The sequence below is a fragment of the Typopeltis vanoorti genome, chromosome 2 (genome assembly GCF_054136105.1).
Source record: "Typopeltis vanoorti isolate ZY-2024b chromosome 2, IOZ_Tvanoo_1.0, whole genome shotgun sequence".
NCBI lineage: Eukaryota > Metazoa > Arthropoda > Arachnida > Uropygi > Thelyphonidae > Typopeltis > Typopeltis vanoorti.
The window spans coordinates 181,899,655-181,924,973 of record NC_143550.1 but is presented as its reverse complement, the minus strand read 5'-3'; the positions used below and the strand labels follow the sequence as shown (position 1 = coordinate 181,924,973).

Here is a 25,319-nt window from a genome sequence, read left to right as displayed (position 1 = left end):
ATTCACTCCTAGATTTAAATGGAGCCATCATGGTCAGTTGTACAATAAATTGAGGGAAAATCTTCAACATTCTTGGGTTCTGATCTGTAATTTTTGGAAGAACTCAAAATAAGGACATTCTGTTCTGTGAAAGTCATTTTGATGGAAGAGTTAACTGAGATATTCCATTGACCTTTCAATGGGAAACATATAGAACAAGTCAAATCCCATCATGGACATGCATGTACTGCAATCATCTTTAGATCAGAGATGAATTTAATCACCCAGTATGAGACCAGTGCCCTGTTTACTGCAGGCCTAAAGTGGCTTCGAAAAAAAGTTTCAATTTGATCTTCAGAGCAGGGATTTCCATACCAGGTAAAATAAAAAATGAATAAAAATACAATATATATATATATATATATATTTATTTTTTTTTACCTTATCTCAGTGTTCCTAGTCAGTCAAATTATGATTTAAAATGTCTACAATCCAAGTAAATACCAGTTACAATATATATATATTATATAAATTCACTGAAATAAAAAATTCCATAGGTCACCCACAGTATTAATGTACAATTACTTTACAACTGTCTGTGGGTGGGAGTCGCATTTAAAAAAAATAAAATATTTTGGCCATTTAGATACAATTTCTAAAGAAGATGGCAAATTAAATTTAGAAATAGACAACAGAATAAGCAAAACAGGTAGATATTTGAATAAATGTATATGAAATAAGAGAGAGCCTAGCCAAAATACTAAACTAGCTATAAACAAGATAGTATTTAAACTGGTTTTAACTTATGGAAAGAGAACTCAATTAGAAATAAAAACAACTGATCAATTAGAAATAAAAACAACTGATCAAAGGTCTCCACCTTTGATCAGGGATGCAAGAATTTTGAGAAAGATCTAGGAGTGAATAAATGGTATCAGTGGCAGAATAATACTGAAAATTGAAAATTAGAAAGGAACTTGATATTTTAAGCATTCAAGAATGTGTAGTCAAAACTAATCTCAGGTGGGATAGTTACTTAAACAGAGTGAGAAAGAACAGAATGGTAGGGGAAAAAAAAAGACTTGAAGGAAGACCAATGATAGTTAGCAGCATCCTATATTTATAAAATACACACATGCCTCAGTAAAATAATTATTTATTAATCACATGAACATCATTGTAAAACATCATTGGTGGGGGTTGAAGAACAATCATAGAAATCTGAATACAAACTAAGTGAAACATGTGCAGTGCATTCTTATAGCCTTAAAGTAACATAGTAGCTACGATAACACACTATTGGTATATGTATATTGCAATATGTATGTATAATTGTATATTAATGATATAGGGAAGGATCTGAGAGGAACTATTCAGTCATTTCCCAATGATGCAAAATTGGGTAGAGCAATAGTTAATAAAGATGATGTTAAAATTTTGCAGGATGATTTAGATAGACTGGCAGTATGGGCAAGGAGAATATATGTCAGTTTACTGTGGCAAAGTGTAAGGTAATGCATTTTGAGGTGAAAAGATTACCAGCTGTGTACCACATTCATGGAACTGTACTCCAGGAAATTGATGAAGCCAGGGATTTGGGGATGTTAGTAGATAGGGAGTTAAAGTTTAGAAGGCATATTGCAAAAGTGGCTAAAGCAGCTCATTGGATTACTTGTTTACTGAAAGGTTATTATATTTCTTTATAAAGCCTTGGTAAGACTCCATCTTCACTGCTGCGCAAGATCTGGTCACCTGGGTTTCTTGGGGATAAGGAGCATGAGGAGGTGGAGAGGATGCAAAGGCCAGTGACCACGATGGTAGCAGGTGTGTGAATGAACCTTATCAGGACGGGTTGTAGATTTGTGGGTTACAGAAAATTGGTGATATGATTGAGACACAAATTACTGAGAGGTTTTTATAAGATTAAATCAGAGGAAATTTTTCAGAACAGGTGTGGTGGTGGGAGAACTAGGGACCATCCATGGAAACTGATAAAGAGTCAATAAGGGTGTTAGAACTAGGTTTTTTACTTGGAGAGTGGTGAATGAGTGGAATAGGTTGCCAGAGTCTGGTATGGGGTGCCATGACTTGTAAATAAGTTCAAAGCAAAGTATGATGACAAATATTGGGCAAATGTTGAATAGTGCTTGGATAATGTTTAGAGCTTCCCTTACTGAGTCTAAGGACTCCATGGAGTTGCCTACATAAGAATAATATATATATATATATATACCACTCCCCCCCCACACACACACAGTTGATCCTTAAAGAACATGTATTTGAACTATGCATCACCCATCTCCAAAATTTTTTTGGAGATTGGTGACAATTTGAAAAACTCATAGACAAACTGTGCAGCTTAGAAATATCGAAAAAATTAAGAAAAAGTTAGGTACGTCATAAAATATAAGTAGATACTAGTCTATTTTATCATTTACTACCATAAAATATACACAAATCTCATAAGGCATATTCCGGTAATTGGACCACATTTTTTTTATTAAACTAAAAGCACAATAAAGAAATAAAACCCGACAAGTTTCGCAAGTCGTTTAACTTACATCTTCAGGAGTAAAAGGTAACTAAAAGTTAAAACAACAAAAAAGAGAAATTAACAGTTCATACTATACAGTTGAAGCCGTCTGACTGTTCATAAAATTAAAAAATCAGAATACAGATTCAAAGCAGTGCTAAGTTTAAACAATGCTGGAAAATGCCACATTCTGTTGTTCACGATCATAATGATGAAGGTCTGACTAAGGTATATTTTTTTATCAAAGCTAACCAAACTTGGTGTAGAATTAAGCCTTGGTTTTTATTGCATTGTGTTGGAATTCTAAGCATGTTTGCAGCTTCTTTAAATTTCCTTATGTAACAGTTTTTTTCTATATAAGACAAGTTGTTTTCTGCCAAAGTACATTGTGGCTGGTGGACGTGGTAAGGAAAGCTAGACCTGCTTTGTGTTCTCTTCTGTTTTGTACATCCTTTTGGTGTTCGTTCATGCATATTTCCACAAATCTTCCTGTCTGTCCTACGTAGCAGATGCCGCAAGAACAATAAATTTTATAAAAACCTGGTTTTTTTAAAGGATGATGTGGAGGTTTCGGGGGATATAGAAATCTTGAAATTTTTTCCAGCGGCAGAAAGGCTACTTTGATGTTATGTTTGTTTAGTAATTTAGCTATCTTCTCTGTAACATTCTTGATATATGGAAGCATGACGGCATTTTTGAAATCTTGTTTCTGTGAGATGCCTGTAGGAGGTGTGTGGAGGATTTTTTTGATAGTCTTAGGTTCATAACCATTTTTTTTGAGGATCTGTGTTAAATATTCCAATTCTTCATTTCTCTGTTTTTCTGTGCTGGAAATATTATAAGCTCTGTCTCTCATGATTTTAATTAGACCTATTTTTTGTGAAGGACGGTGGTGTGAGGCTGCATTAAGAAATCATCCTGTGTTGGTGGGTTTTTTATATGTTGAGAAAGAAAGTTTATTATCTTTTTCATTGACTTCTAATAGGATGTCAAGAAAAGGAAGTTTTCTATGTTCTTCTTGTTCTAAAGTAAATTTTATATCATTATGTAAATTACTCAGGTAATCTTTGAAAGCAATGAGTTTCATCTGTTGTTCCTGGCCAAATGATAAAAATATCATCTACATAGTGTAGCAAAATGTTTGGTTTTTTATGATAATTGATTAAAGCATTATTTTCAAAATTTTCCATGAATAGGTTAGCTAAAGACAGAGAGAGGGAAGAGCCCATAGCAAATTCTTCTTTTTGTTCCCAAAATTTGTCTTGATACATGAAAAAAGTATTATTTATACAATGTTTCTAAAGATCTATGATGTCTGGAGGAAAGAGGTCTTCAAGGAGATTCACAGTTTTGTGAATCAAATTCCTGATATATACCCTCAAGAGGTGTACAGGATATGATAGTACTACATGAAAAATTACATCATTACTAACTTCCTATCTACAATTTTCCCCCAAATCAGTCAGTTACCTGTCAAGACTCGAACATTATCAGAACTTATATTTCTATCTTCTAAGGCACTTTTTATTGTAACAATCCACCTATATCTTGGTCTTCCTCTGGGTGTTTTTCCAAAGAACACTTGTTTTGCTAATCTTTCCTCTCCCATTCTGTTTAAGGGAGCATATACCACCTAAAATTAGATTTGCTAACACATATGATATTGCCATTGATGCCATCTGTTCACATCTGCGGTCTCTAGACTTTGGTCAAGTGGTTTTACTTCTAACCCAGCTCTCAGATCCATATGTTAAAATTGGCTTGGATGCTGTCTTCTATACAGCTAATTTAGTCTTCTTCTTCTTCTTCTACGCGTTATTCCCGCTTCCTATGCAGGGTCCGCGTGTTACTACTTTTAGATGCGACTTCTTGTTAGTACTACTCCCAATCGACCCGTTGCCTGGTCTGCCGCTGGGGGGGGGGGGTATATTTTTGACTGTAGAGGCATATGTTCAAGGGCCGGTTTGCCTGTTTGCGGGATGAAAAATGCAAGATAAATGGTGGAAAAAACCCTACTGACCGCGCCCAAACCGGCTAACTTGACTATGCCGGAGGAAGATCCTCAAATTCCTCACGTCTACAACGAGAATCGAACCTGGGACACTCCTTCCCCAGGCATATGGTTGCGAAGCGCAAAGCCACTAGGCCAACCGTGCGGTTATACAGCTAATTTAGTGTTTTGGCTAATTTTCTCTTATTCCATATAAATTTATTCAGTTGAAAAAAACTTTTATTCTAGTTACATTTGTCACATAACAGCTAAATACTTCATCATCATCATCAAATTTACGACATGTACCCTCAAGGGGTACAGGGATATGATAGAACTACATGAAAATTTACATCATTACTAACTTCCTAGCTACAATTTTCCTCCAAATCAGTCTATTACTTGTCAAGACTCCAATATTATCATTATCAGATCTTATATTTTCATCGTCTAAGGCACACTGTACCATATCAATCCACCTATAGCTTGGTCTTCCTCTGGGTCATTTTCCTGCCAACCTATCAGAGAACACTTGTTTTGCTAATCATCTTTCCTCACCCATTCTGTTTAAGTGACCATACCAGCTAAGATTAGCTCTGCTAACGCATTCCTGGATGCCAACAATGTCAAGTTCTTTCCTAATATCCTCGTTTTTAATATGATATTGCCACTGACACAATCTGTTCACGCCTATAATCTTTCTATAGACTCCCATATCTGCGGTATCTAGTCTTTGGTCAAGTGTTTTACTTCTGACCCAGCTCTCAGATCCATAAATTAAAACTGTTTTAAACACTGTCTTGTATACAGCTAATTTAGTGTTCCGACTAATTTCTCTCTTATTCCATATGGATTTATTCAATTTGACTTCCTACCATACCAGCTTTGTTGATTCTGTTGTCTATTTCCATATTTAATTTACCATCTTCACTAAACATCATCGTGCCTAAGTAGCTGAAATGTTTCACTTGTTCCACAGGTTCTCTGTTCACAACACAGTTGACATTTTCAACAATTCTACCTATTTTCATTGTCTTTGTCTTTTTAATGCTGACCTTCAATACCATATCTATTACATCAGTTATTCAATTTAGTCAGGGAATCTTGCAAACTTGTAGCGGATTTATTCAGAAGAATAACATCGTCCACATAAAGCAAAGAGATGACATTAACATCTCTAATTTTGATATCATGTTTAATACTACTTTCTATCATAATGTGATCCATATAAATAATGAATAACAGAGGAGATAATGTACATCCTTGTCTCACACCAGATTTAACATTAAACCATCTTCCTGTACATCCTTCAATTCAAACTGCCAACTTACAACTCAAATACAGACTAAGTATTGCTTGATATAATGCCCCATTGACATCATATAACTGTAGCGTATTGAATAGCTTCTCTCTTGGCACCTTCTCATATGCCTTTTCCAGATCAACAAAACATAAATACAGATCTTTGTAATATTCCCATGCTTTCTCCACTATTTGTCGTAAAGTGAAGATCTGATCCTGACAGCCTCTATTTGGCCTGAATCCAGTTTGTTCTTCATCAAGCTTTTCTTCCACAATTCTTCTCAACCATTTCTCAAGTATACTTGCATAGATCTTGCCAGAAACATGCAGTAGGGAAATACCTCTGTAATTCTCACATTCAGTTTTATTTCCCTTTTTATATATGGGCACTATCAGAGCTCTACTCCAATCAATGGGAATTCTTCCCTCTGTCCAGGCTTTCTGAACTATGCAGTGCAGCCACTGTAAGACTTTTATACCACCATACTTCAGCATTTCTGGTCGAATATCATCAACTCCTGCTGCCTTTCCACATTTTAAGCCTTTGATGGCTTTTTCTACTTCAAGTATGGATATGTATTCCTGACTGTATGCCTGTTGAGTGTTTTTTACTACTGTGCTATCACTGCTTGTTTCATTTAACAATTTTTCGAGGTAATTACTCCATACCTCAAGGATATATTTTTCTCCCATTATCATCTCTAACTTTTTCCTCCATTTCTAAGCTTCTTCAACAACCTCCAGATTATCTTACCACCTTCTTGATATTTATTTTCGATGTTCTTGCCAAAGTCCTCCCATGACTTTTGTTTAGTTAGTTTTACACACTGTTTAACTTTCTTACATTTGTGTCTGTATTCTCCAAGAGCACAAGCTGATTTATTTGCCAGGAACTTTTGATATGATTTCTTCTTTTCCTACATTGCCTTTTTAACTTCCTGTGTCCACCATGGAGTCCTGATTTTTCTATCCATGCAGACAACCTCACCACATGCCTCTCTGGCTGAATCGATCAGGGTTTTCTTCGAGGCTTGCCACTGAATCTGCAAGGTTTGGTTCCTGTTATCAAATTGTTTAATTTTTTCTTCAACAATCTTTATGTATGTTAGTCTACAGTTTGCATCTGAGAGCTGCTCAACTTTCATTCGCTTTAAAACTTTCTTATATGTTATTCTTTTCAATATGAAATTCAATTTTATCCTGCTCAAGACTAAACAGTGATCGCTTCCAATTTCAAATCCTCTGAACACTGGTGTCCTGCACCAGGGAGAAAACATCACTATCAACAATAACATAGTCAATGAGACTTTTCTTATTCCTTGCCTCTTCTCTCCATGTGAATTTGTGTACATTTTTATATTGGAACATGGTGTTAGTAATAACCAGTCCATTTCCTGAGCAGAAATCTAACAGGCATTTGCCATTATTATTAGCTTTGCTCTGTTCTCCAAATTTTCCCAAAATATTTTTGTATGTCTGACAAATCATTTCCTACCTGCTATTCAGATCCCCAACTTTTCCTTTTTCATTGTGTCACTTGCTTTTTCTAAAGCATCAAAAAATTTCTCCACTTCTACCCTAGTAGAACCTTCTGTGGGACCATAGGCACAAATAAGTCTCATTGTCCAGTTCCCCATTCTCATATTTGCCCACATCACTCTACTTGCGACTGCCTGCCATTCAAGAAGATTAGCCTCGTATTTTGTGTTAAATACTATGGCTACTCCTTCTTTTCCTTACCTGAATATAACATTCTGTATTTATTGCTCAGAAAGATCTCACCAGTTTTTGTCTTTTTTGTTTCAGTTTCCCCTCTTATGTCGATCTGCTACTTATCTAATTCCTCAGCTAGCTCCATTTCTTTGCCATTCAGGCTTCTTATGTTGATAGTACTGATCTTTAATTCTGGTGATGTTGAGTTGGGGTGTGTTTTCAGATTTGTTCCAGTAGCTGACTTTTTGCTGTTCGCCCTGGTTCCCTGACGAAAACAATGGGGGGGGGGGAGGCCTTGTTTAACCGGGCAACGCTCCAGCCGGCACGAAATTTTGTCATGTTGCACCATCATTTTTTATTTTGGTTTAACCAATTAGAATACAATTTGGTTGGCTAAATCCCAAATTGCCAGCCCATCCTCATTCGTTCAGTATCCAGGTAGATACCCAACAGGGTGCACCACGAGAAGGTGAGGACTGAACATTAGGTCAGAAGCCCTGGTCGGTTCTCCGCATTCCTTTAAAGGCTATGTGGAGGTCTCCTCTCAGTTATACAGCTTTGACCCTTACGCACCCCAGTTATAGAAAGTTTTTCTCACTTGTTCGAAAAACTTCCATATCATTAAATATCCCTATTTCTCTCTTACTCAACAACCTCCTCTAACTGTTTACTAGGTTACCACATTCTTCTTCACTTGTACAAGTTGTAGTATGCATGATACTTCCAGTTCCACTTCAGTTATGAAGTGAGACAAGCTGTCGCCATTACATGTTATCTTCATGGCACTTGCTTGACATTGATAAAATCTTACATTTTGAGTCGACTAAGGAAGTTTTTTTAACTGATGTATTTTAAACATAGCTGAAAAGTAAACTATAATACTTATTTTGGATATAATAAGCTACAAATAAATCTACTACATTCACTTCATAAAATGTTAACACTACATGTAAACAGAGCCTCCGTACCTCAGTCAGTATAGATGAAGCCCTTGTGTATGAAAGTCCTGGGTTCGATTCCTGTCTATGACGTGAGGAACCTTTATCTGGTATCTTTCGACTAAAGGTGAGTTAGCTGGTCTAATAAGAAGGTAGAGAGTTTTTTCTCCCAGAAACTCGGGATTTTCATCCCTCAGAAAAGGCAAACCGGCCCCATGAACACACACACACACACACATACACACACACACACACAGATCTACAGTCAAAAATACATACTTAGAAGTCCCTCGTTGGAGGGCACAACGTCAGCCAGTCCTAAGGGACGGATGAGGAAAACTTTGAACCCCACACGACAACAACAACACACAAACAACATATAACTATACACCCATATATATATATACATATAAAAGCAAGCAATTAATCATGCAGTTCTCACAATATAAATGCACAAACAACCAAAAATGATAATTTGAAAGAGAATATTTAAGTCTGCACTAATTTACATAAACAGCATTTGTGTGGATATATTGATGGCATACAGTTTCATTACCCATTTCGAAGTTTGTCCACATAACTCTGCTTGAAATTGTCTTTCAATTTAGTTTATCTTTGTGTACTGAATTTGATCTTGAATGCTATCATTACCCTTTCCTTTTCTTGATTATTACTGACCAAATATAACATCTTATACTTACTATTTAGTAAGATCTCACCTACTTTTGTCTTCTTTGTCACAGAAATCGAATTACCAGTTCTTCTGGTAGTTCGATTTCATTTGCGTCAATACTCCTTATATTGATGGCTCCAATCTTCAGTTCTTCCGACATTGGGTTTATTCGTTTTCTTCTAGACGTTGAATTGGAGTTGGTTCCAATAGCTGACTTTTCACCACCACCATCTGTACTGGTTCCCTGATAAAAATAGCAAGAGCCTTATTTAACCAGGTGAAACTAAAGCTGGCACCAAATCTCATCATGTTGTACCATCAATGTATTTGTGATTTAGGCCAGCAGAGAGTACAATTTGGTCAGCTAAGTCCCAAAGTGCCAGGTCATCCTCGTTTGTTCAGTACCCAGTGGATATGTACTAAAGGGACACACCACCAGATTGGACATGAAATCAGAAGCTCCAGTCGGTTCTGCACATTCCTTAAAGGCGATGTGTAGGTCTCCTCCCAGTTATTTGGCTTTCGCCCATAAGTGACACACTGAATTTAAAATATATATATATTTACATATTAAACATGCGAAGAAATTATATTCTTGTTTAATTCATTATATAATGTAAGCAAACAAAGTTTGCACAGAAGTATCTTCGTGACTAGGTTACTTGTATATAGAGGCTGATGACTTCACATTAATCACTTAGTATCCCATAATGCAAAAGCACACAATCCTTTCAGGCATGTATAATGCTATGCATTATTGGAAAGGCCACTATCCACACCGGTTTTGACCTTTATTGAGGTCTTATCAGTGGGAACCAGACCCAGAAAAGATACTAAGGTTGGAGTAACACAGATATCATATATTTCCCAGATACAATGAGAAAAGGGTATAACACCTTATTATTAAAATACTCTGGATTAGATCTAGATGTTGAATGCATTTTCACTTGGTTATAAATTTAATTAAATTTCCATGCCAAGAAATTATATTCTTGTTTAATCCTTTATCTAAGTGTAGAGCAAAGTTTGCATGTGAAGTTGCTTCATGACTAGGCTACTTACATACAGAGGCTAATGACTTCACATTAATTGCCTCAGTATCCCATAATGCAAAGCACACATCCTATGGGAAATATATGACTTCTGCATTCACTAAGACATATCTCTTCTGGGTATGTCTCCTACTAATGAGACCTCAATAAAGGTAAAAACCAGTCTTGGTAGTGGCTCATCTCATAATACATAGCATTATACACACCTGAAAGGATGTGTCCTTTGCATTATGGGATACTAAGGCAATTAATGTGCAGCCAGTAGCCTCTATACAAGTGGCCCAGTTGTGAAGATACTTCATGTGCAAACTTTGTTTGCTTACTTGGATAAAGGATTAAATTAGAATATAAATTTCTTGACATCTTTAATTTAATTTATAACCAAGCAAAAAAAACTTTCAGTATATTTACCTATCATCTCTGAAAGCTGCTCCTCCTTCAGTAACAGTTTTCACAAATATTCCCAACTTTTCCAATCCTGCATCTGCACCAACACCCATTCCTATAATGCTGAGTCCAAGTCCTTCAGGACCTGAAAAAAAATAATAATAATAGTAGTAATAATAATAAATAAAAATAAAATAAATCAATGCTGAATGGTATATTTATTAGTTATAAATTATTTTCTAATTTAAAAAAATTAACCAGTCATTAATTCAATACATATATAAGTGCTGTAACAGTTGAACTGTGAAGGAATGACTTGATGAGAACAAGGAAATTTCCAGTTCTATGACAACACAGAATCATGTGTAGAAAATGCAGTTAAGAGCCAATGAAGTATGTGAAAGACAGCAAAGTGAATCACAATGTGAAAGACAATCATGGAACTAAATGATCTTTCTCTCCAGTAATGAGTCAAGAATTTTTAGGGAGCTAAACACCTGGATACCATCCCAAATTTGAGAAGAGTATTCAACAGTCAGATGAATTTGTGATGTGCATAGAATTAGCAGTTGTTAAGAACTTGTAGCAAAAAAGAAAAACAAATGGTGAAGAGACAATAGCAGTAATATGTTTATTCAAAGAAAGAAGACTGCAGGTCAAGGTCATCCCAAGAAGAAGTGTTGTTTTGTTTGGAGATTTGGATATTCTCAAATTAGCAGGAAGGAGTGCCTTGTGAGAAATAAATTAGGATGGAGTTTTGCATCATCAAAATGAAGTACACTGTTGCAATATTGATGAATGATGGTTTAGAGATTATATTTTAGGGATGCATTAGGTACTCCAAAATTCATAACACTCTGTGTGTTGCAAATTTCTCAAATGAGAAAGTGGCAGGTAAGGTACTGTCTCATCACAACTGTGAATGGTATTTTAAGCCAAAATATACATGTAGAAAATAATACAGTTCATTATAATTGGATCTTTCCTCACTCAGCAATCAGAAAAGCTTCAGCCTGGATACTATAGGCCATATATTAATTTTAGGATGCTTTATTTAATTATTCCCCTTTATTATTTATGGTTGTGCTCAGAAAAAATGAGAAACTGATGTTTCTGGAGGTTAAGTAGTTTTTTTTTTCTTTTCTTCCTTGTGAATATAGTAAAAAATAAAATGTATCTCCTTTTCTAGTTTTCAGGAAAGAATTCACTCAATAAGCAATAAATCAATCAACACCAAATTCCTGATATGTACCCTCAGGGGAAGGGGGTACATACATGAAAAAATTACATCATTACTAATTTCCAATCAAATTTTACTTCAAATTAATCTGTTATCTGTTCAAGACTCCAAAATTACAAATCTTATATTTCTGCCTTCTAATGTATCAATTAATATATGGATTGATACTACTCTTCTGAGTCTTTTACCTGCCAACTTGGAAAAGAACACTTGTTTTACTAATCTTTATTCTGTTAAAGTGTCCAAACCTCCTGAGATTAGTTATGAATGCTAATAATGGCAACGTCTTTCCTAATAACCTCATTTGTAACATGATACTGATTGATGCCAACCAGAACTCTTATCTGTGGTTTCCAGTCTTTCATCAAGCATTTTACTTCTAACCCAGTTCTCAGATCCATAAGTTAAAATTAGTTTGAAACCGTCTTGTATTCAGCTAATTCAGTGTTTTGACTAATTTACTCAGCTAACTTCCTACCATACCAAGATTTACTAACTCTGTTACCTATATCCATATTAATTTTCCAACTTCTATAAAAATTGTGCCTAAATAGCTGAAATGTTTTACTTGTTCTACAGATTCTTCACCTTCTTCACCATTCAGAATACAGTTGATATTTTCAATGTTTCAGCCTATTTTCATTGCCTTTGTCCTTTTATTGCTGATTTTCACACCAAATTTATAACAACAGTTATTCAATTAGCCAAGAAATCCTGTGGGCTTGAACTGAATTTATTTAGAAGTACATCATCTGCACAAAATAAAGAGCTAAGATTAACGTTGCCAAATTTATATCAGATTTGATACCACTTTCTTTCATAATGCGATCTGTATAGATGATGAATAACAGTGGAGATAATGTGCACCCTTGTCTTCCTATATTAATTCTAACTGCTGACTTACACCTTAAATAGAGACGTGTTGCTCGATATAATATCCCATTCATATCACATAACTGTAGTGTTTTGAAGAGCTTTGCTCTTGTTAGCTTGTTATATGCCTTTTCAGATATATGAAACTAAAATACAAATCCTTGTTATATTATTATTATTACTATATTATAATCTGAGATCTCAAGGGGGTCAAGAATTCATCAAGTGAGGCTAAAAAAAAAAAAAAATCACCCAAACCAGCTATCATACTTTCCCTTAAATTCATTCATACTAGATGCATTCACTACCCTTAAAGGCAAATTATTCCACTTACTCACTGCCTTGTGAGTGAAAAACTAGCATTTATCACTTTCTTGATTGCAAACAAACTTACATGGATGCCCTCTTGTGTTCTCTCCCCACCTTGATTATAACAAAAAATCTTATCAGAGGATATAACACCCATTCAAAAGTTTATAGTCCTCTATCACGGCGCTTCCCAAACTGTGGGCCGCGGCCCCCTTGGGGGCTGTAAGTTTTGTTGAAGGGGGGGCTGTGAAATAATGAAAACAAATTTAAAATGTTTTAAGACTAAGTACATTTTTTTTTTATTTTAAAAGAAACGCATTTAACTTTTATTATTTCTTTTTTGTTATTTTTTATATTTTAATGGAAAAATTCACACGTTGGTGTTGGTTCACAAACTTTGCTTCCTGCGTATTTCGGCGCTTAATGAATATTAGTAAATATTGCTTATTGATATGTTTCATTTCAAAGCAGTTGTTAATTGTATTTACTTTGAATGCTCTCCAGGGAAGCTCCAAATCTTCCTGTCCCTTTCATAATCAGGGAATGTTGATATTGACTTTATATACATATCAAAACTCGTTTTATATTATCACTGTCATCCGAGCTAGTTTTCTGTTACCAATAAAAGTTTCGCATATACTTCACACATGAAAAAAAGCTTAAACAAGTTCATGTGGGGAGATAGTAACTTGCTTGTAGTGGTAAACAACATGCCCTCCCTAACAGCCACTATACTGCAGAGGCAATAAAAACAAGTACTTTTATTATGCCAGTGAATAAGGTATGAGGAGTCCATGTAATATATTTCTCAACAAATAGTGCAATTAGAGACAACTGGGATAAAAACACTAATTAATGAATCACATGTCCCCTCATACAGAAACTATGCTGTATAGACTGAAACAAAACCATATGTTGCATGGGCAAACACAGTATTTAACTAAAAACTATTGTTATTAATTAGATGTGTGTGTGAGTTCGATTTCCCAAGTCAGCAATAAAATTCAACCGAACGTGTTAAAATTTACAAAAGTGTTAAAACTAAGTAGTATATATATATAATGAATGTTATGACCGTTTCACATATGAAATCCGGTTGAAGAGAGTTAGCATTTCAACTCAATTGTCAGCTATGCTTTTATCTTTCGGTTGCGCGATCTTTTGTTAATACCGCACCAATTACATGCACATTTTAATAACCCACCTTTGCTGTCTGTTTCACGTTAGGCTTAATTACCTTAAGGGAGAAAGGTCACAAAAGAGAAAAATGTTCCTGGTCCAGGGATTCCCTTATTCAGGTAATATTCACTAATTTCATGTTATCAGTCTGTGGTGTGGCAGTATCGGGAAGTGGTGATATTATTTGATCTATTCTACGTTAAAAAATGTAACCCTGAGATGAGTGGCTGATAAAAAATAAAAAAAAATTCTCGCGAACAATCAGAACAGCCCGCATCGTCTTCATAACCAAACGGTAAGAGGCAAAAAATATAATATATGCATTTGATTTTTGCAATATTCGCTGTGCATGTTTTGTATTGAATATAAATACAATAAATATTATAATAATATATCTCTCTATTACGATTGTTTTTCAAGGGGGGGGGGGGGGCGTGAAATATTTTAATTTTTGCAAAGGAGGCCTTGACATCCCGAAATTTGGGAAGCACTGCTCTATCAATATCACTCCTCTTTCTCCTGTTAACCAGTCTGTAATCCACATACTTTCAATCTGTCCTCATAGTCTAAATACCATAATGCAGATATAATCTTGGTATCTCTTCTTTGCATCCTTTCCACAGCTTCTTTATCCCCTTATAATCCAGGACACCAAATCTGTACAAAATAATCCAGGTGTGGTCTTATTAAAGCCTTATAAAGGGGTAAAATGACTTCCTTATTCTTAGATGTCAAGGCTTGCTTCAATATTGCGATAATCTTCTGAGTTTATTTCTTGTAGCATAACCCCGCTAACATAATATGCTGCTGGAAATCTCATCACGCCAAGGTGCCTAACTTTATACTTACTAACATTAAACTGACAGCCATTTTCATTTGTCAAAATTTCCAGCATATTCAAATCATTTCAATTTCAATTCATTCCAGCATATTCAAAATCAATTGCATCTCCTGTTAGTCCGTGCCTGATGTCATTAATGTAGAGATTGAACAATAATGGTCCAAGGACTGAACCCTGAGTTACACCACTGGTGACCTTAAATCTGGCAGATTCACACCCACTGTATACCACTTTTTGATATCTGTCTGTCAACCATCCCCTGATCCAAGTCAAGAGTTTATATTCCGATCCCATATTTTTCAGTTTATGCAATAGCCTTTCATATGGTACTCTCTATCAAATGTCTTACACAACTCCAACATTATCATAATGTATCGATTCCCTTTATCCAACTCGGCCATAACACTGTTATAAAATATGAGCCAATTGCTAAAACATGACATCATCAAATTCCAGAAATGAACCGTCATGGGGTGTACAGGATATGATAGTACTGCATGAAAAATTTACATTATTAATAACTTCCTATCTACAATTTTCCTCCAAATCTGCCTGTTACTTGTCAAGACTCCAACATTATCAGATCTTATATTTCTATCGTCTAGGGCACTTTGTACCGTATCAATCCACCTATATCTTGGACTTCCTCTGGGTCGTTTTCCTGCCAACGTGGCAGAGAACACTTGTTTTGCTAATCTTTCCTCGCCCATTCTGTTTAAGTGACCATACCACCTGAGATTAGCTCTGCTAATGCATTCCTGGATGCTGACAATGTCAAGTTCTTTCCTAACACCCTCTTTTTAATATGACATTGCCATTGATGCCATCTGTTCACACCTCTAATCTTTCTCAGAACTCTCATATCTGCGGTTTCTAGTCTATGGTCGAGTGTTTTACTTCCGACCCAGCTCTCAGATCCATAAATTAAAACTGATATGAACACTGTCTGTGTATACAGCTAATTTAGTGTTCCAACTAATTTCTCTCTTATTCCATATGAATTTATTCAACTGACTTCCTACCATACTAGCTTTGTTGATTCTGTCGTCTATTTCCATATTTAATTTACCATCTTCCTAAAAATCGTGAATAAGTAGCTGAAATGTTTTACTTGTTCCTAAGGTTCTCTATTCAAAACACAGTTGACATTTTCAACAATTCTACCTATTTTCATTGCCTTCGTCTTTTTATTCCTGACCTTCATACCATATCTATTACAACAATTATTCAATTTAGTCAGGGAATCTCGTAAACTTGTAACGGATTTATTTAGAAGTATAACATCGTCCGCATAAAGCAAAGAGCTGACATTAACATCTCCAATTCTGATATCATGTTTAATACCACTTTCCTTCATAATATGATTCATATAGATAATAAATAGGGGATAATGTACATCCTTGTCTCACACCAGATTTAACATTAAACCTCACACCAGATTTAACATTAAATCTTCCTGTACTTCCTTCAATTCTAACTGCTGACTTAAAACTCAAATAAAGACAAAGTATTGCTTGATATAATGCCCCATTGACACCATATAACTGTAGCGTATTGAATAGCTTCTCTCTTGGCACCTTGTCGTATGCCTTATCCAGATCGACAAAACTTAAATACAGATCTTTGTTATATTCCCATGCTTTCTTAACTATTTGTCGTAAAGTGAAGATCTGATCCTAACAACCTCTATCTGACGTGAATCCAGCTTGTTCTTCACCAAGTTTATCTTCCACAATCCTTCTCAACTGTTTCTCAAGTATACTTGCATAGATTTTACCAGGAACATTCAGTAGAGAAATACCTCTGTAATTCTCACATTCAGTTTTATCCCTTTTTATATATGGGTACTATTAGAGCTCTACTCCAATCATCAGGAATTCACCTCTCTGTTCAGGCCTTCTGTATTATGCAGTGCAGCCACTGTAAGACTTTTATACCACCATACTTCAGCATTTCTGGTCGAATACCATCTACTCCTGCTGCATTTCCACATTTCAAGCCTTTGATGGCTTTTTCAACTTCAAGAATCGATATATTCCTGACTGTATGCCTGTTGATTGTTTTTTACCACTGTGCTATCACTGCTTGTTTCATTTAGCAATTTTTCGAAGTAATTACTCCCTACTTCAAGGGTATCTTTTTCTTCCTTTTTCATGTCACCTTTATCATCTCTAACTCCTTTTACAGCACTCTTTCCTCCAGGAAAAGCTTCTTCGACAACCTCCAGAATATCTTACCACCTTCTTGATATTTATTTTCTATATTCTTGCCAAAGTCTTCCCTTGACTTTGTTTAGCTAATTTCACACAGTGTTTAGCTTTCTTACATTTGTCTCTGTATTCTCTAAGAGCACAAGCTGACTTATTTTCCAGGAACTTCTGATCTGCTTTCTTCTTTTCCTTCAGTGCCTCTTTAACTTCCTGTGTCCACCATGGAGTTCTGATTTTTCTATCCTTGCAGACAACCTCACCACATGCCTCTCTGGCTGATCAATCAGGGTTTTCTTCAAGGTTTGCTATTGAATCTCCAAGGTTTGGTTATTGTTCTCAAATTTTTTCTTTTTTCTTCAATAATCTTTGTGTATTTTAATCTACAGTTCACATCTGAGAGCTGCTCAACTTTTATGTGCTTTAAAACTTTCTTACATGTTATTCTTTTTAATATGAAATTCAATTTTATCCTGCTCAATACTAAATAGTGATCGCTTCCAATTTCAAGTCCTCTGTAAACTCTGGTGTCCTGCACCAGGGAGAAAACATCACTAACATAGTCAATGAGCCTTTTCTTATTCCTTGCCTCTTCTCTCTATGTGAATTTTCACATAGAGAGAAGAGGCAAGGAATAAGACCATGTTCCAAGGAATAAGACCTTGCCAAGGAATAACACCATGTTCCAACATAAAAATGTGCACATTTTTATGTTGGAACATGGTGTTAGTAATAACCAGTCCATGTCCTGAGCAGATATCCAACAGGTATTTGCCATTATTATTAGCTTTGCTCTTTTCTCCAAATTTTCCCAAAATATTTTTATATGTCTGACAATCACTTCCTACTCTGCTATTTAGATCCCCAACAAGAACCAACTTTTCCTTTTTCATTGTGTCAGTAGCTTTCTCTAGAGGTTCAAAAAATTTCTCCACTTCTATCTTAGTAGAGCCTTCTGTGGGACCATAGGCACAAATAAGTCTCATTGTCCAGTTCCCCATTATGATATTTGCACAAATCACTCTACTTGAGATCGTCTGCCATTCAAAGAAGATCATATTTAGTGTTGAATGCTATGGTTACCCCCTTCTTTTCCTTGATTGTCATTGCCTGAATGACCTTTCTTTAATAAATTAATGCTGTTCCTTATGGAGTATAGCATGTTTGTCTACCCATTTCCATATGCAAGTTCTTACCAATTTCTCTAAGATCTACGTTACCAACACCAAGTTCAGTTCAGTTCTACACTGTTACAAGCTCTACAATTTTGAGCTTACCTCACCCTCTTTCCATTAATTAAAATATGAACAATTTGTGATCTTGTTTCATTTGGAAATCCTCAGGTCCAATTTTTTACAGGATTGTATGGAAATTTGCTCCATAGATTGAAAAGGTTATGAGTGTTGCATAGTTCAGCTAGAAGACATCCGTTTTCAATTGTTGTATTGTGGTACATAAACGGTTCTATATTTTTTGTGATTCCTAAAACATCTAATCGTGTTTGCATTAAAATTCCATCTATGATTTGGAAATTGTGTGCTGAGATAGTATTGTATCTCAGATACTAAGAGTTTATTGTAGAAAACATTCTTCACGTTTAATTGTTGCAACAACAACATGTTATTGTTGTTTTTGGGTTTGAGTTTATAAAGTTATGACCATTAATTTCTCAGAGACTTTGAAGATAGATGAGATGTGAATATAGATCCTTTTGTTGAGTACGATTTCGATTCCTCTATTACTAGATTTGTCTGTTGATTTACAGATGACAGGCCATTTTTTGCAATTTGATATGACTTCATGCCATTCAAAATCTGTTCTCTACCTGTGTTTTTGCATGCAGACTGCATCAAGGTTAGCTGACTTTGCTTCAGTACAAACTTTATAAAATTTTCCAAATTTCAAGCAGGTATGAGCAAACACTGTAGGTGGATATGATGAGTGTGTTCCTCTAGAGTTGATGTTTTGAGTGCCCACCTCATCCTGCTTTAGCTTGTGAACTTTTGAAAGGCTTTCACTGACTGGCTTCATAACTTCTCTTTGAAAAAAAAAGGAATGCAAATTGCACTACCTGATTTTTCTGTTTTTATTCTTTTCATAATCAGCAAAAAACCCACATATTGGATGATTGGAACTGGGGGGGGGGGAATAGGAGGTAAGGCTTGGATTTTACGTTTTGATCAAAAAATAATATTCAGAAGGCATATTCCAAAAGCTCATTAAAAATGTCTGCTTTCCAGATTCAAGTGTTTGATCACTGATTTTTTTTTAATGAAAAGTACTTTATTTCTTGTTGCACTTATGGCAAATTTATTTCTTCACATGAGATTGAAAATATGTTTTCTTCTTAACAAAGAAATCTTTTTGCTACATTTCTCCCCCTGCTTTTTTTTTTTTTTTTTTTTTGTCAGATGATCCAATTTTCAGATGTTCACTTCGACCATCTCTATTTTTATGATTTAGATGACCAATAATGCAGCAGAATCTTAATGCCTGGTCAGAACAGCTTCTAGGCTACCATTACATTTTGTGTAGCAAAAGTAGATGTGATATTCAAATATAATCATCTTCTCTTTTGCATATAACATATTCTACATCACTTCATATCATCTTTCATTTATTACGAGTTCATCATCAGAGAAGAGTAAGTTAAAGCAACTTATCTATATATTTTGAATACAAAAACTATAATTAAAAGACAATATTGTACAACAATATTTATTAATTTAGAACTTTTACTAAGTAACTAACAAAGTATTAAAATATAAATATTAGAATATAACTGAGCATTTATAAAAATTCATGTGAAGGGAAATTTTGGGAAACAAGATGGATTCTAAGCATGGATTGTTGTACAAATTATTTGGTCATAGGGAAACAATTTTTAACCTTCTGCAACCTTCCATTCTATCATAATTAATGAATAATTAATTAATATTTCCTGTTTCACACATAGTATTTTTTATGTAAAATAATTTTTATTTTATTAAAATGTTTAATAACAAAAAAATTAAAATAAAAAAATGCACTACCTTTTGTAAGTTCTACAGGGAACACATCCATTTTTTCAATTCGTTTTTCAAGTTCATATTCAGCAGAAGCAGACATAGGATCAACTTCATCATTACGTCGATCGTAATCTTCTACCGAATAAGTACTAAACACCTATTTATAAAAATAATAAAATATAACAATGCATAAGGTCAGGAAAGAAAAACAGATATCTGGTTTTGGTCTGATAGCCAGAGTTCTGTTCTGATTTTCTAAACTACTTTACCACATCTTTAGAGATATCTCAGCGATCTTCTCAAATAATAATTCATAAAAGAGTAATAGTGATATTCCACTGATATCTCAGAAAAAAATATCTATATTTAAGTGCTTGTGATAATGGTCAAAGGTCATGACTTCAAATGGGAAATGCTGGTTTACTCGTAATTAAATTTAATGGAATAAATACAGTACACAGAAATATTCAGCAATATAATATTAAAATTGTAATAACACACAAATAAATACAACACAACAGTAAGTGGACAAAATTAAACTATTTTAAGCTTAAAGTTCTCTGGGGGGGGGCTCTATGGATTTGTTGGCAAGCCTTAATTGTTGGGCAGGCTGCCTAAGATTCAAGTTCCTCAAATCTAGTGAAGTTTAACAGAACCATGTTATAAAACGTTTAATTTTCTTGATCAAAAAGCTCTGGAAAAACTTTTATTGGGATTATATTGATCAAGTGTATATAATAAACAGCTAAGTTATACCAACTAGTTTCACCAAATAAGTCTGTTGGCATCTTCAGGATACATAACTGATGTAAAGCACTAAAAAGTAAAAAACTGTTACAAACTAAAATCAACCGATTCCAAAATATTAAACAAAGAACAGAGCGTGTACAATACATTCATAGAGCGTGGATGATATCACTTGTTGTTATTTAGGAACGTTCTATAGTTGGCACTATAATTCAGTTCTGGCGAGTTGAAAGATCTGATAAGGATCTTCCAGATCACGGGCAAGATTAGTCCTTGGTTCCTGTTAAGGTTTTGTGTACAGTGGGCAACTGTTGTGGCCTCCTTAAAAATTCGGGAGCAGAAGTCCTCCTCCATGTAAGGAATTGTGCTTCTTTCCCACTCTATGGTATAGTTCGTTCTTGAGAAATGAAAAGCTAACCACGATTTTTCTTCTCTGTTATTATTGACGTCACCCATGTGTTCTTTTTGCCTAATTTCAAGGCTCCTTGAAGTTTGGCCGATGTAATTCAAGCCGCACAAGCATGGTATGTTATAAACTCCAGCATATTTGGAGAAAGGATGGCTATCTTTTGGAGATCTTAAGAATTGTCTAATCATTTCTGTGGGTTTAAAGGCCACTCTTATTTTATGTGGTCTAAGGAGTCTAGCAATCTTATTGGAAACTGTCCCTAAGTATGGAATGACAATGGTAGAAATATAACGTACATCATCTTGTTGTCTTTGTCGGGGTTCAGAGAAAAGTATCTTGTGGACGACTCTTCGAGGAAATCCATTAATGGTAAGGTTGGTGGATATCAGGGATAGTTCTTCCTGGAGGTCTTGTTGATCTGTTGTAAGGAGAGAGGCATGGTTCTTCAACATGTGTGCAATACTAAGTTTCTGAGAAATGTGGTGTGAGGAAGTGAAATGTAAATAACGTCTTGTATTGGTAGGTTTGCGGTGAACTGACAGGTTGATACCACCATTCGGAAGCTTCTTAATTAAAGTGTCCAGAAATGATAATTGGTTATCTTCTTCAAGTTCTAGAGTGAATTTGATTGTGTGGTGTAGAGAGTTGATTTTCTTAAGAAAGTCGAACAGGTCCTTTTTTGTGTGGTTCCAAACGATAAAGATATCATCCACGTATCGCCACCATACTGCGGGTTTAGGGTCTGTTTGAGTTAAGATTTTACTTTCAAAAGCCTCCATAAAGAGATCAGCACAAGATGGAGAGAGGGGGGGGCTACCTATTGCAAGGCCAGTCAATTGCTGATATATGGTTTTATTCCATAAGAAAAAGTTTGATGTTAAACAATGACGGAACAGAGAAGTAATGTCTTGTGGGAGCAAACTTCCTAAAATGTTGATGACTTCCTCCACAGGGATGTTAGTGAATAGAGATGTAACACCCAGGCTGGCAAGTAAATCCGTAATGGAGATAGAGATGTTGTTCAGTTTCTCAATGAAATGTTGCGAATGTCGTATATAAGTGTCCGAATTATGGATGTGAGGTTCGAGGAGGCCTGCCAGGTGTTTAGATAACAGATAAGTTGGTGAATTGATTCCATCCACAATCGGACGTAGTGGTATTCCATTTTTGTGTACCTTAGGAGCACCATATAGTCTTGGTGTTAGTGGATGCATGTAATTCAATCTTCATTTTAAGTCTACAGACCAGTTCTCCATATGACGTATTAAATCGTTGGTATCATTGTGGTTCTTTAGTGTTGGGTCTGTGACTAGGACACGGTAGGTTGATGCATCCGGCAATAAGCTGTTAATCTTATCTTCGTAATCACTGGTGTTTAAAATCACTGTTGAATTTCCCTTACCTGCCTTCAATATGATAATGTCTTTCTTTTTCTTCAAACTGTACGATGTTCTTTTATCCAGAGTAGTGATGTTTTTGTTAGGAGTTCTGGAAGATGAGAGGATGATACTACTTTTTAATCTAATATCATTAGCTATGGGTTCCGCTAACGACGAGACTGCCTTTTCTATATTACAAATGATATCCATTTAGGGACATCATGAGGTGTTATTGCAAAATTGATCATCATCATCATCAAATTCCTCCCATTTACCCTCAAGGGGTGTACAGGATATGATAGTACTACATGAAAAAAATTACATCATTATTAATTTCCTATCTACAATTTTCCTCCAAATCAGTCTGTTATTTGTCAAGACTCCAACATTATCAGATCTTATATTCCTATCTTCTAAGGCACTTTGTACCTTATCAATCCACATATATCTTGGTCTTCCTCTGGGTCGTTCTGCTGCAAACCTGGCAGAGAACACTTGTTTTGCTAATCTTTCTTCGCCCATTCTGTTTAAGTGACCATGCCACCTGAGATTAGCTCTGCTTACACATTCCTGGATGCTGACAATGCAAAGTTCTTTCCTAATATCCTCATTTTTAATATGATATTGCCATTGATGCCATCTGTTCACGCCTATAATCTTTCTCAGGACTCTCATATCTGTGGTCTCTAGTCTTTGGTCAAGTGTTTTACTTCTGACCCAGCTCTCAGATCCAAAAGTTAAAACTGGTTTGAACACAGTCTTGTATACAGCTAATTTAGTGTTCCGACTAATTTCTCCCTTATTCCATATGAATTTATTCAATTGACTTCCCACCATACAACCTTTGCTGATTCTGTTGTCTATTTCTATATTTAATTTACCATCTTCAGCAAAAATCGTGCCTAAATAGCTGAAATGTTTTACTTGTTCCACAGGTTCTCCATTCACAACACAGTTGACATTTTCAATAATTCTGCCTATTTTCATTGTCTTTGTCTTTTTATTGCTGACCTTCATACCATATCTATTACAACAGCTATTCAATTTAGTCAGAGAATCTTGCAGACTTGTAGCAGATTTATTTAGAAGTATAACATCGTCTGCATAAAGCAAAGAGCTGACATTAACATCTCCAATTTTGATATCATGTTTAATACCACTTTCCTTCATAATGTGATCCATATAGATAATGAATAACAGAGGGGATAATGTACATCCTTGTCTCACACCAGATTTAACATTAAACCATCTTCCTGTACTTACTTCAATTCTAACAGCTGACTTACAACTCAAATAAAGACTAAGTATTGCTTGATATAATACCCCATTGACACCATATAACCGCAGCATATTGAATAGCTTCTCTCTTGGCACCTTGTCATATGCCTTTTCCAAATCGACAAAACTTAAATACAGATCTTTATTATATTCCCATGCTTTTTCGACTATTTGTCGTAAAGTGAAGATCTGATCCTGACAGCCTCTATTTGGCCTGAATCCAGCTTGTTCTTCACCAAGCTTTTCTTCCACAATTCTTCTCAACCGTTTCTCAAGTATACTGGCATAGATCTTGCCAGGAACACTCAGTAGGGAAATACCTCTGTAATTCTCACATTCAGTTTTATTTCCCTTTTTATATATGGGTACTATGAGAGCTATACTCAAATCATCGGGAATTCGTCCCTCTGTCCAGGCTTTCTGAACTATGCAGTGCAGCCACTGTAAGACTCTTATACCACCATACTTCAGCATTTCTGGTCAAATATCATCTACTCCTGCTGCCTTTCCACATTTCAAGCCTTTTATGGCTTTTTCTGCTTCAAGTATGGATATATATTCCTGACTGCATGCCTGGTCAGTGTTTTTTACCACTGTGCTGTCATCACTGCTTGTTTCATTTAGCAGTTTTTCAAAGTAATTACTCCATTCTTCAAGGATATCTTTTTCTCCCGTTTTCATGTCACCTTAATCATCTCTAATTCCTTTTAGCACTCTTTCCTCCATTCTTAAGCTTCTTCAACAATCTCCAAAATATTTTGCCACCTTCTTGATATTTATTTTCTATATTCTTGTTAAAGTTCTCCCATGACTTTTGTTTAGCTAGTTTTACACAGTGTTTAGCATTCTTGCATTTGTCTCTATATTCTCAAAGAGCACAAGCTGACTTATTTGCCAGGAACTTTTGATATGCTTTCTTCTTTTCCTTCACTGCCTCTTTAACTTCCTGTGTCCACCAGGGAGTTCTGATTTTTTTATCATTACAGACAACCTCACCACATGCCTCTCTGGCAGAATCAATCAATGTGTTCTTCAGAGTTTGCCACTGAATCTCCAAGGTTTGATTCCTGTTCTCAAACTCTTTCATTTTTTCTTCAATAATCTTTGTGTATTTTAGTCTACAGTTCACATCTGAGAGCTGCTCAACTTTTATTCGCTTTAAAACTTTCTTACATGTTATTCTTTTCAATATGAAATTCAATTTTATCCTGTTCAAGACTAAATAGTGATCACTTCCAATTTCAAATCCTCTGTACACTCTGGTGTCCTGCACCAGGGAGAA

General features: G+C 35.3%; 1 protein-coding gene across 1 annotated transcript in view; it reads right to left on the bottom strand.

The window, feature by feature from the left end:
* Window positions 1-25,319, bottom strand: part of LOC150109710 (uncharacterized) — a 493,008-nt gene that overhangs the window by 260,098 nt on the left and 207,591 nt on the right. Inside the window, exons 9-10 of the mRNA XM_090403026.1 lie at window positions 20,249-20,381; window positions 10,592-10,712 (exon numbers count right to left, since the gene is read on the bottom strand). Of these exons, the coding sequence (XP_090259152.1) occupies window positions 10,592-10,712; window positions 20,249-20,381 (254 nt within the window). The remainder of the gene's footprint in view (window positions 1-10,591; window positions 10,713-20,248; window positions 20,382-25,319) is intronic.